Genomic DNA, 14,119 nt, shown 5'->3' on the forward strand with positions numbered 1-14,119 from the left:
TCTCTCTCCAGTGGTGTAAAGTAACTAAGTACATTTACTCAACTACTGTACTTAAGTACAATTTTGAGGTACTTTTACTTTACTGGAGTATTTCCTATTTTCAATACTTCTACTCCACTACATCTCAGAGGCAAAATATTGTACTTTTACTCCACTACAATTATTTGAAAACTTTAGTTACTAGTTACTTTTCAGATATAAATTATTATATCATAAAACTTGCATTCATTAACCACTTCAGCCCAAATTCATACTAGGCTATTTTCAAACATTTTAGTACTTTTACTTTTGGTACTTTAAGTACATTTTGATACCAATACTTTTGTACTTTTACTCAAGTGCATTTAGAATTCCAGACTTTTACTTGTAACAGAGTACTTCTACATTGCAGTATTGATACTTTTACTTAAGTAAAACATTTGAGTACTTTTTACACCACTGCCTTTCTCAAAATTCAAAGGATTTTATTGGCATGAGAAAACATTTATTTTTTGTGTTTGTTTTTTTACATTGCCAAAGTGGAACAAAGCAATAAAAAAAAGAAAAGAATGCATGTACAATGAAAAGGGATTAAAAATAAATAAATAAAAGTGTCACCAGAGCCGTGTTACATTGCAAATTAGAAAAAGAAACTAAGCTTTCCAAGCCATAAGAATTGTTATCAATTATATACATGTAGGAAAGGTTAGCTTGAGCTACACTTTTGAAACAAATGGCAGCAATATGTTCATGGTTTGCATTCACTTGGTATAACATCTTTGGACTCTCTCTCTCTGTTTCTCTTAATAATTCCTACTTCTCTCCGTGCTTTTAACCCTTTCAATCCGGGAACGAATCTGTATCATTTTCGATTTCTTTGGCCGTTCAAAAACGGCAGATATACAAGCTCATAGCGCGGCCCTCGGTGCCGCACTATGAGCTTTGTAGGTCTGCTATTGTTGAAAAATCATGAAAATGTGTGCACATTTTTGAATATATATATTTTAAAGCGAACATTTGTAACTCAAATCTTTGCTTCTGGGGGTCCCTGGAACTAAATATTTTCAGATGGGGGTCGGCGGCCAAATACAAATAATTTTGGGGGTCCTTGACATGAAAAAGTTTGAGAACCACTGATATAGAAACATACGTTTTTCAGAAACCTGTTTAGGATTTAGAAGAAATGTTTAGAATCCCCAGAAGCAAAGATTTGAGTTAAAATGTTCACTTTCAAAATGTATATATATATATTCAAACTAAGGATTTGCACAAATTTTCTCGATTGCGTTCCCGGTCTTACTGGGTTAACACCTGCTATTCACCCAAGGACACTGATTCTTAATACAGTGTTGGGTTTTGGTCACAATGCACTCTCTGAGTCATCCATTATGCTGACACTTCCGTCCGCTCCGCACAATGGAAAGCAGCCATGAAGGATTTAACTCTCAACGTGTTTTTTTTAAAGCCTACGGGTTGCTTCCTCCCTCCTCTCTAAATGAGAGGCTGGCTGATGCCAGGTTTTTGGGTCTAATGCCAAAAATCCTGATGTTTTGACAGCCCTAGACCATCCATTCCTGATGTTTTGACCCATATTTTGTCAAAAGTGGCAACATTTTGTAATCGATTAGATTAGAGATTTTTATTACAGATTGATTTGATTAACCCATTAAGACCTGAGGCCGATTAAAAAATCATTTTTTTTTTAAAAAATATAAAAGATATTTTCTCACGATTTAACAAAAATAGCAGATCTACAAGCTCATAGCGCGGCACTCGGTGCCGCGCTATGAGCTTGTAGATCTGCTATTTTTTAATAGCCAAAGAGATCTAAAGTGACACAGATGCGCTCCAGCTCTTAATGGGTTAAAAATGTATTAAGAGTTTCCATTTCCAAACATTTAACTAAAAGTGACATTTAACTTTCAACTCGAAGTGAACTTAATTTAATTTAACCACCTAAGCCATATTTAAAAGCTTTCAAAATAGCCGATATACAAGCCAAGCTTGTACGTCGGCTATTTGTGATTTTTTTATTTTTTTTTAAACAAAACATTGAAAATGTTCATCTATAATGACATGCCCGAAATGGGCACGCCAGGTTGAAAGTTATCAAAATTGGGACATAATTGGCTGCATAATTGCTGATACAATTATGCATTAAGGTATGTCAAATATTGGCTGATATATACAGATGTGCCATTTCAAAACTTCAAATGTCCTGCCATCGCCAAGACAGTAAATTTTCAGGGGATTCCCAGGGCAATAAGAGGGACAAAGAAGGGCATTTAAAATGCTGAATTATTTTGATGGTCACTGCTTTTATGATGCTAATTAATTTGAGCAACTGGTCAAGGACCTCTTCGAAATCACCTTTCGCCTCCTAATGAGTCCGACACCTTCTTCAACACACATTCTTTTGTTCTCATGTATATGGATGTCTGTTGAAGGGAAAAACGGGGGTGTGTAGTGACAACTTCTTTTCAGGGGCAAAACAGTGCATTTTAAGGGCAGAAAAGGGAGGAAAAAAATGCCTTTTCAGGGCACTTTCAGGGAAAGAACAGTAACGTGTGAAGTTTTGAAGTGGCACATCTGTAAGCATCGAAGGTAGCAGATCTACAAGCTCGAAATGCGTAGATCTGCTACTTTTGATGCTTTTGTGTGACACTGTAGTATGATGAAGTAGGGTGTTAATTCACGGAGAAAAAAAACACACCAAAAAGACGGCGACGATAATATATCGGGCCAAACCGATATATCAGTCTCGCCCTAAATCTCTCTCTCTCTCTCTCGTCCCCCCTCAAGGTTCGGAGCACGTCGCCACGGCGACGCTTCCCGCCGCCTTCTCGGACCTGCTGCCTCACTTCCTGGTGGAGCCCGAGGACGAGTACATCGTGAAGAACAAGCCGGTGACGCTGGCGTGCCGCTCCACGCCCGCCACGCAGATCTACTTCAAGTGCAACGGCGAGTGGGTGCACCAGGACGACCACCTGATCGAGCGCACCGTCGACCCCGCCACAGGTAACGTATACGTCCGTCTGTCTCGTCCCGCCCCCGAAAAACTGTCTGCCTTGCACAGTGGTTCTCAAACTTTTGTTTGGTTTTGCCAGGGGGGACCCCTTGTTTAACCCATTAAGACCTGAAGCCGATTCTACATGTCTCCTAAATCCCAACAGTATTCTGAAAAACATATGTTTCTATATCAGTGGTGCTCAATCTCTTTCATGTCAAGGACCCCCAAAATTATATGTATTTGGCCGCGGACCCCCATCAAAATGTTTTGTTCCAGGGACCCCCCAGAAGCAAAGATTTGAGTTAAAAATGTTCGCTTTAAAAATATATATATTCAAAGATTTGCACACATTTTCACGAATTTTCAAAAATAGCAGATCTACAAGCTCATAGCGCGGCACTCGGTGCCGCGCTATGAGCTTGTATATCTGCTATTTTTGAATAGCCCAACGTGTAAAATAATGCTTTTTAGCTCAAATCTAAAAATGACACAGTTCCAGGTCTTAATGGGTTAAAAAAAAAATCCAAATCTTTGAATTCTCGATATTTTCCAAAACATTTTCAAAAATAGTAGATGTACAAGCTCGCAGCGCGGCACGAAGTGACGCGCTGCGAGCTTGTAGATCTGCTATTTTAGAATAGCCAACGTTGAAAATGTATTAAAGGAGTAGTTCACCCCCCCAAAAAATCTTATTTTCTATCAATTACACACCCCAATTCAAGGCTTCATGGGGTGTGTAATTTATAGAAAATAATATGTTTTGGGGGGTGAACTACTCCTTTAGAGAGTGTACAATGTCCTTAGCGGTACATCTGTGGTCCCCGGACCACGACGTTGAGAGCCAGTGGCCTGTCATGTATCTCATATCCACCACGCGGACACTGCAGATACCACAAGCTCACAAAGCGTTGTTTTGAGGACATGTTAGCGTGCTTGTAGTATCTGCTTTTTGAAGTGAAGAGTTTTGCCGTTTTAGGCGGGAAAAGGAGTGGACCTATACTGTAGTATTCTTTTAGCCACGGCGATGTCCTGGTGACGCCCTATTTCGCACAAAACCGGGGAAGTGAATCGACATGGCGCGAGTGTGTTGGAGGTGCAAACAAATGTGCTTCTCGTTTGGATTTGCCTTGTTTCTGTGGCTCGGGAGGTTGACGAAATCTATACATGGACGTCCTGTCTTAATTGTTCATGTTTTAAGTCCCTGCATTACAATACTTAGGCCATAGTTTTGCACTAGAAAATAAAATATATATCTTTTTTTAATTTTGTCTCATAAACTCAATGCTGATAGCTGTGTTGTTTGCTCCTACTGTACAAGTCAATGGCGGACTCAGCCACGCCAAAATCTCTTAGAATATACAAGCTTGTCGCGTTTGCGACGGGTTGTTGCTTGTAGAACGGCTACTTTTGGCCAATACTCACCCCAGAATACAGATATGCCACTTCAAAACTTCACACGTTACTGTTCTTTCCCTGAAAGTGCCCTGAAAATGCATTTTTTCCTCCCTGTTCTGCCCTTAAAAAGGCACTGTTTTGCCCCTGAAAAGAAGTTGTCACTACACACCCCCGTTTTTCCCTTCAACAGACATCCATATACATGAGAACAAAAGAATGTGTGTTGAAGAAGGTGTCAGACTCATTATGAGGCGAATGGTGATTTGAAGAGGTCCTTGACCAGTTGCTCAAATTAATTAGCATCATAAAAGCAGTGATCATCAAAATAATTCAGCATTTTAAATGCCCTTCTTTGTCCCTCTTATTGCCCTGGGAATCCCCTGAAAATGTACTGTCTTCGCGATGGCAGGACATTTGAAGTTTTGAAATGGCACATCTGTATGAATGCTGGGGTTAGAGTGTTTTTTGTTGTTGTTTTCTTTCAGGCTTTTCTTGTCTTTATTGATAGGACAGTGTAGAGAGACAGGGAGCAAAGGTCCGCCCCGGCATGCATCATCATCGCGTACTGTATGTGGTACGCACCCGAACCACTTAGACTGACGGCAGTGTTTTAGATGCTAGTTGCACTGTGCTACTAAGCTATTATGTTGGTTCACACTTTTGTTCATAAAAGGACCTTTGACTTTTGGATGGACTTTGCATAACATGGTTCGGAGCTGTAATTATTCTTGATACGACGATTATGTCCGTTGTTTTGCTGTGTACCATACATCAACACACCATGTTTCTTTAACCCATTGAGACCTGAAGCCGATTCTACATGTCTCCTAAATCTCAACAGTTTTCTGAAAAACGTATGTTTCTATATCAGTGGTGCTCAATCTTTTTCATGTCAAAGACCCCCAAAATTATATGTATTTGGCCGCGGACCCCCATCAAAATATTTTGTTCCAGGGACCCCCCAGAAGCAAAGATTTGAGTTAAAATGTTCGCTTTAAAAATATATATATTCAAAGATTTGCACACATTTTCACGAATTTTCAAAAATAGCAGATATACAAGCTCATAGCGCGGCACCAGATAGCCCAAAGTGTAAAATAATGCTTTTTTAGCTCAAATCAAAAAATGACACAGTTCCAGGTCTTAATGGGTTAAGACGTGTTTATCCTGCATGTCCTGTATATCACGTTGGAATCTATTGAATGATATATTATTCATTATATTTTTTGAAAGAAACCCACACAAAGCTTTCACTTTGTTGGCCAAAGGGCACCACAGTATCATGCTTGTTTAACATAACGCCTTAACTCTGCCGATGATGATGAATCAAATCCGTTTCAGCGTGTCATGGGGGCATATACTGTACCGTACTGTACTGTACCGTACCACACACAAACAACTTTAGTTGTCAGGGGTCAACAACACAACTATTCTACAGCAAACACTGCCGGCAAGAGAGAGAGAGCGAGAAAGAGACACACACGCTCACACACGCACACACACAAAAGACCATCATCTCTGCTCTCACAGAGACACTATCGGCATGCCAAAGTAGCAGGCATACAGTATATCGATGCTGTTTGGCAGACACCTTGAATCATATTTGAACCCATTAAGACCTGAAGCCGATTCTACAAATGTCTTCCAAATCCCAACAGTATTCCGAAAAAAAAAACGTATGTTTCTATATCAGTGGTGCTCAAACTTTTTCATGTCAAGGACCCCCAAAATTATATGTATTTGGCCGCCGACCCCCATCTCAAAATATTTTGTTCCACGGACCCCCCAGAGGCAAAGATTTGAGTTTAAAATGTTCGCTTTTAAACAATATTCAAAGATTTGCACACATTTTCACGATTTTTCAAAAATAGCAGAGCTCATAGCGTGGCACTTGGTGCCGCGCAAATAAAATGTTGATGTATTTGTTTACATTGTGTTTACTTATTTATGCCCATAATAATTAGTATTTCCCATAACCTACTCAAACTGGGAAAGCCATTTGTGTCATTTTAGATCTATGTGTTGGCTGTTCAAAAATGGCAGATAGACAAGCTCACAGCGCGTCACTTCATGCTTGTACATCTGCTATTTTTGAACATTTTTGAAAAATCTTTAAAGTGTGAGAACTACTGATTTAGAAGGCATTTGTAGAATCGGCCTCAGGTCTTAATGGGGTAAAAGGCTAATCCTGTACTATACACGTACACATTTCACACATAGATAGAATGTTTGCCTAAATAGTTCTAAATGCATCGTCAACCATGTATGATGATTTGTATCGTTTCACTGTTAACCCATTAAGACCTGTGACGAATATCTGTCACTTTTTGATTTGAGCTAAAAAAGCATTATTTTACACTTTGGCTATTCAAAAATAGCAGATCTACAAGCTCATAGCGCGGCACCGAGTGCCGCGCTACGAGCTTGTAGATCTGCTATTTTTCAAAAATCGTGAAAATGTGTGCAAATCTTTGAAGATATATTGTTTTAAAGCGAACATTTTAAACTCAAATCTTTGCTTCTGGGGGGTCCCTGGTAACAAAATATTTTGAGATGGGGGTCGGCGGCCAAATACATATAATTTTGGGGGTCCTTGACATGAAAAGGTTTGAGCACCACTGATATAGAAACATACGTTTTTTTTTTTCCGGAATACTGTTGGGATTTAGAAGACATTTGTAGACATTGGCTTCAGGTCTTAATGGGTTAAAATGTATCGTTACACCCCTGATATTTACGTCCACAAAGCGCCTTGGAGAAACGGGAGGTATTTTTGTCCATCTGACAGTGGCAGTGTATACATTGTCAATCAATTTGTGTCACCGTGTCTCCACACCACCGACGTCCCTTCAACTCAGCGCACAGTAGGCATGACGATAACTGGCTGCTTGTTGCTTGGCAACAGGTGGGAGTTTAGAGTTCACTGTGACGGCCTGGTTGAGAGGGCCATCACAGGTGTGTGTGTGTGTGTGTGTGTGTGTGTGTGTGTGTGTGTGTGTGTGTGTGTGTGTGTGTGTGTGTGTGTGTGTGTGTGTGTGTGTGTGTGTGTGTGTGTGTGTGTGTGTGTGTGTGTGTGTGTGTGTGTGTGTGTGTGTGCGTGCGTGCGTGCGTGCGTGCGTGCGTGCGTGCGTGTGCACACTCGCACTCACAAAGACGCACCCGCAGTCACACACACAAAGTCACTCACAACAATCACACATAATGTGCACACACACCCATGGACAAGCTAAGGGCCAAACGCTGAGCATAGTGTACGCACACACATACACATGAATAGGTTAACAAGCACACACACACACACACACAACCTTTTAGCTTTGAGGAACCGTCGGTACAGTCCTCGCGTGTGTGTGTGTATGTGTGTGTGTGCGCCCGCCCGCGCGTGCGAGGAACACATGGGTAACAGTCCTCAGGGCAGCGCTGACATTAAACAGCGACAAGTGGTTGAGAGATCGATGCTGTGCGCCTTGGACCAGCCACACCTCTGTGCGTCCGTCCACGACGTCCTTCAAGCTCTCCACCACGTCCACACACACACACACACACACACACACACACACGGCGGGCCAGCACATTCATCATCAGAGGCAGTGGGGGCCATAGTGTGATGCACAGTGCTGAGGAGCGAGCCTTGCAGCCACTGATGCCTGGTTCATACTCGTTTGCGCTGCCGTGTCGCTCGCTGGAAACAGCCGATCCGCGTCGACGCGTCGTGAACTTACAGATAGGATATTTTCGGTGTGCAACCGGGCATAACTCGAGCGTTCTGTATGGAGTCAGAACAGTCTCATAATGAGTAAATGCACAAGTCTTGGTTTGTATTCACACATTTGATTTTTGAATGAACAAGTTCTAGTTTGCATGTGTTTCGTGTTTGTGTTCGTGTTTCAAGTCCACGTTGGTATTTCAAGTCCACAGCTTTCGTGTTTCGTGCGTTCGTGTTTCAAATTCGTGTTCGTGTTTCAAGTCCACAGCTTTAAATCCACAGTCTGTGTATTAAAGTCACGTTTGTGTTTTGTGTTTGAAATCCACAGTTTAAAATTCACAGTTTGTATTTTGTGTTTCAAATCCACAGCTTTAAATCCACAGTCTGTATATTAAAGTCACATTTATATTTTGTGTTTGAAATCCACAGTTTAAAATTCACAGTTTGTATTTTAAAGTCACATTCCAGATGCTCTGCTTCACAAATATAATTCTCTATTTATATCCAAAACACTCAATTTACAAATGCACATTAAATTAACTACAACACAAATCGATTGGTGTGCATTTACACACTGCTTCTCTGTGGTGGATCTCCTCTGTGCACGCACGAATCTTTTTGAGACTGATCTGACGCTTATTGAGACTGGGGGCGTAGACGAACGTAATCATTGGCTGATGAATCTGATTGACAGGGTCATCAGCCAATCAGATGGGTTCACTTTCAGCCAATCTAACGTCTCCTTCCCTTTCAACCCGGAAGTACATGCTCTCTCTCTGTGTTGCCATGTCTGCTTATTATAAGCGACTTTGTGCTTGTTTTTCTATGATGTCTTTCTATGAAGACACATTGTGAGCTTGTAGATTTCAAGTTGGATGCAGCTCACAGTGAACATTCCTCAGGTATCTAGTTTGTTGCCATACGGCCTTCCTAGCCTGTGTTATTAAAGAAAAACGACAAAACGACAATGGCCAAAACTGTTTTGGCCATTATCTCTGGAACAGAAGGTCCAATCTGCTCAGTTCAAAGCGTGTTGGGTGCGTGACTTTGAGGACATTAAGCACACAATGTTACATTTTCGGATTTTTCAGGGTTTTGTATTTTTTTTTATAGCTTTAGGCTATATTTCAGTATGGTTTATGATAAATTGTGTTTGTTGTCATATTTGTTGTAAATGACCACCAACCAAAGGGTTTTTGATACTGGCTATACAGTTATAGTTGTTCATCTTTATTGATTGATAGTTGTTTTATTGTTGTGTTTTATTGCTACGTTTTGAGTTGTGTAGGCCTATGTGTGGTTTACAAAAAGGTCCACTGGGTGGCAGTGTTTCCCCATTTTTTCTGTACATTCAGTCAATACATAGTCACATTGTGGGAATCTCGCGAGAGTTCTGAAAAATGTACATCCACAGGGGAGATAAATAGTGTATACGTTTTAATTCATGTTTTAACACCCCCAGAATTAGGTTTGTAAGCTATAGTTTATACTTTCAGTTAAAAAGACCGTTTTTTTACTGCTCTAATGTAGCTCATGATGAATGCAACAGATGTATTATGTCTTCCTAAGACATAGCCTTTGTTTACAAGGGTTTATGTCTAATGTTGTTTAGTGTCCCAAGATGGCTTTTTTGTACCGTTAAGAAGTACGTTATTTGTTTATTGTCATGTTCAAGCTTATTTTTGGTCAACTGTTTGTTGAATTACTTTATTGTATTTTGTGATACTGTAGACTTGACATATCATGCAGTCTTATTTTCCTATAGTTTTCACGGTGCTTCAGGAATAAACCAGCATCTGTTTGAAACTCCACTGTCTCATCATTATCATACTTACCAAGCTGAGGGGCAGTTACATTTGTAATGTTTGTCCTTTTTTTCTGATTTCCCACCTATAGTTCTTACGGTGGTTCTTGTATTAAATATTCTAAAATCATCAGTTGGAGAGACCAGCCTTAATCAGCCAGGGTTTCTTACAGGACAGGTACAGCGGCAACACTTATTGAAAAAAAATATAGAAAATTATGATCAACCCATGGTCACATCTTTATGTATTCTACATGGTTTCAGTACAGGTACGTTTGTTTTAATTCCCTTTTTTAATTTAACTTTGTCATGACTTAAAGTTACCTTAATGCTAATCAATGCACCGCACAGTAACACAGCAATGCTAAGCCAGTCTTCAGAGCAGCTAATCATATTTTAATCATAAAGGACATTAACTTTAATGTCCTTTATTAATTATCAACTCTTTTTTATATTTTTTATCCCTCGATTTTTGTAACCCTTTTTTTTTCACCCGGTGCCAATTTGCTAAGTGATCCTGGGCACTACACTCCCCCCACCAGCCTAGGGAGGCCAGGGCCGAGCTCATGCTCATCCTTCAATGCATGAGAGCCAACTGACCTTCTTTTCACCTGACAGGGGGGAGTTTCCCTGGTTGGACGTAGCGCGTGGAAGGAACACATTATTCCAACCAGTTCCCTTCCCCTCCATCAGGCGCCCTGGCTGACCAGGGGGAGGCAGTATAGTGACCAGGATTACTACATGTTTTTGTGAGGGTATTAACTACCCTAGGAGACACGGGGAGAACATGCAAACTCCACACAGAGTAGGCCCTTTCGCCAACCCCACCAAGGGTATGGGCGCTGATGACGCGCCCCCAGCGCCCACAGCGTCCCCGGCGGGAATCGAACCCAGGACCTTCTAGCTGTGAGGCGATTATCAACTCTTTATAGCATAAAGAGTTGATAACCATTTCATACTATTGAATGAATGCATTTCTTTGGAGGCAACAACACAAACATATCTAACTTCAGGGTTATTTTCAATATACAGCAAAAGAGTGTGAAGTAATGGCATTTGTCAAATGTATGCTCTGACAATAGTATCCTAGATCCTGGAGATCGCAGGAATGTACACAGGTTCAGAATGCAGGGAATGGGGTGAGACAAAAGATGAAAAGTTTGCCAGCCAATGCTTCTTTTTGTTTTTTTCTATTATAAAGAAGCCTAGAAGCCTACAAGGAGCTGCAGAATACAGTCTGTGGGTCATTATGATATGGACCTCAAATTATAATTTATGAGGCCCTTAACCCTTGCACTGCATCCACTTGTGGTGTTAGCGGGTCAAATTTTTTTCCTCCCACCTCACCTCATAGCTGACTTGTAATGCATTCATATCCATGTAAACACCTTTTAATATTATGTTGGGTTAGGGCTAGGGTTTCATCTTTCAATATATCTCGTTTTCTATTATAAAAATGTTAAAATTCACTCTTTAAATTTCCTATAATGAAGGCAATGGATAATGATGTTATCTAGCTATAATAGAATAATTAAGAATAATAATTAGAACACACTTAAAAAAAAATAAAAAAAATACTTGTTTTCATTTTTTAACTTTAAAAAAATGTTTAAATTATTTATTATATTACCATATTAATATATTACCATATATTATGGTAATAATTGTGTTTATAATAATATAATATAATATGTATTGTAATAATTATTATATGTATTATAATAATTATAATAATTAATGTAATATTAAATATGTTTAATATTGTTAGATATATGTAACCAAATATATTACCATATATTTATTATATATTACCACCACCTACTAAATCACCTTTTGGTTAATAATGCTTTGTCATGTATCCTTTAAAGACCTCAAATATGGACCAACAATTAGGCTAAATAGCCATGAACAATGATTTATATTAGTTAAATATTAGGTCAGTTCATGTCCATTATGATTAGCTGCTCTGAAGACTGAAGGCTTAGCATTGTTGTGTTGCTGTGCAATGCATTGAATAGTATTAAGGTAACTTTAGCTCTGTCTGAAAAGTCATGACAAAGTTAAATGAAAAAAGGGGATGAAAACAAACGTACCTGCACTGAAACCATGTAGAATACATACAAAGAGTGACCATGGGTTGATCATAACTTTCTATATAGTGTTGCCGCTGTACCTGTCCTGTAAGCAACCCCGGCTGATTAAGGATGGTCTCTCAAACTGATGATTTTAGAATATTTAATCCAAGAAGATGGGAAAACAGGACAAACATTACAAATATGGCTATAACGACAAACACAATACCATAAACCATACTGAAATATAGCCTAAAATTATAAGAAATACAAAAAATCCGAAAATGTAACATTGTGTGCTTAATGTCCTCAAAGTCACGCACCCAACAAGCTTTGAACTGGGCAGATTGGAGCTTCTGTTCCAGAGATAATGGCCAAAACATTGTAGCCCGTTTTTTTTTTATAACACGGGCTACTGTAGGAAGGTTGTATGGCAACAAACTAGATACCTGAGGAATGTTCACTTTGAGCTGCATCCAACTTGAAATCTACAAGCTCACAATGTGTCTTCAAAGAAAGACACCATAGAAAAACAAGCACAAAGTCGCTTATAATAAGCAGACATGGCAACACAGAGAGAGAGCATGTACTTCCGGGTTGAAAGGGAAGGAGACGTTAGATTGGCTGAAAGTGAACCCATCTGATTGGCTGATGACCCTGTCAATCAGATTCATCAGCCAATGGCGACGTTCGTCTACGCCCACCGTCAGGTCAGTCTCAAAAAGATTTGTGCGTGCACAGAGGAGATCCACCACAGAGAAGCAGTGTGCAAATGCACACCAACCGATTTGTGTTGTAGTTAATTCAATGTGCATTTGTAAATTGAGTGTTTTGGAGATAAATGGAGAATTATATTTGTGAAGCAGAGCATCTGGAATGTGACTTTAAAATACAAACTGTGAATTTTAAACTGTGGAATTCAAACACAAAATATAAATGTGACTTTAATATACAAACTGTGGATTTAGAGCTGTGGATTAGAAACACAAAATACAAACTGTGAATTTTGAACTGTGTTTTTCAAACACAAAATACAAACGTGACTTTAATACACAGACTGTGGATTTAAAGCATGTGGACTTGAAACACGAACCTGTGGACTTGAAACACGAACGCAAAGCATCGCATTTGTAGTGCTGAACCAAAAAAAACACATGCAAACCAGAACTTGTTCATTCAAAAATCTAGTGTGTGAATACAAACCAAGAGTGTGTGAATACAAACCAAGACTTGTGCATTCACTCATTATGAGACTGTTCTGACTCCATAGTTCTGCAAGATGGTGATTGATTGAGTGAGTGATTGATTGAATACTTTATTAACATGATTGTTAACAGTACAGGTAGTACGGTCAAAAGTTATGCTACTGTAAAAGAACACAAAAAGTCCCAGGGGTGTGTTTCCATTGTGTTCAATTCATCAGTAAGACAAACAGTACATACTATACAATACATACAATAAAGACATACATGCAATACAATGCATATCAGTAGCAGCAAAAGGTATATTTACAGAAGAAGGAGGGGTGGGGGGGGGACAGAAGATGTTACTACCAAGATGTTAAAGGAGTTAAACTATGCTCAATTGTATTTTAAGATCAACCACTCTTTTAGGTTAGTTTTGAGTTTGGGTAGGGAGTGGACACCTTTGCTGGCTTTTGGGTAAGGCATTCCACCTTTTGGTGGCAGTGTAGAATGCATTTTTTCCCCATGTTTGAGCCAAAAGTTGGGGGAACGAGGTCAGATGAGGCCTGCGTCCTGCAGGACATAAATAAATGCTGCCTATAATGGCAGATAAACACATGGTAAATGGCGTATCGTCATTTAAACGTCGACGGAGCGATGTTGCCTCGGTGATGTTATGTTCCCATAAACTGTGAGGTTTATGGCACATGTCGTGTTCTTTAGCGAAGACGACGTGGCTATTGACAAAATGCAAATTCATATTTGTGGCGGCAAACAGCGAAGGCGGCATTTGCAATATTTTTCGCCCCGTCATTATCTGGTTATGTATAAAATCCAGAGTTTACACACATGACTTGTGTGTGGCATAACGCAGAGACATCAAAGTACTGCCTTCGAAAAGCCTGAATTAATTTACCTAACCTTTATTTTAAGCAGCAGGCAGATGAATTATTAACAAGGTAAACCTTC

General features: G+C 39.6%; 1 protein-coding gene across 1 annotated transcript in view; it reads left to right on the top strand.

Annotated features, from left to right (window-relative positions):
• The window catches only part of unc5a (unc-5 netrin receptor A), a gene marked incomplete at its 5' end in the record, with an annotated part of 423,634 nt that overhangs the window by 172,021 nt on the left and 237,494 nt on the right, over window positions 1-14,119 (top strand). Inside the window, one exon of the mRNA XM_084040981.1 lies at window positions 2,782-2,997. Within this exon, the coding sequence (XP_083897107.1) occupies window positions 2,782-2,997 (216 nt within the window). The remainder of the gene's footprint in view (window positions 1-2,781; window positions 2,998-14,119) is intronic.

This window comes from Gymnoscopelus microlampas (assembly GCF_963454915.1).
Source record: "Gymnoscopelus microlampas genome assembly, chromosome: 18".
Taxonomy (NCBI): domain Eukaryota; kingdom Metazoa; phylum Chordata; class Actinopteri; order Myctophiformes; family Myctophidae; genus Gymnoscopelus; species Gymnoscopelus microlampas.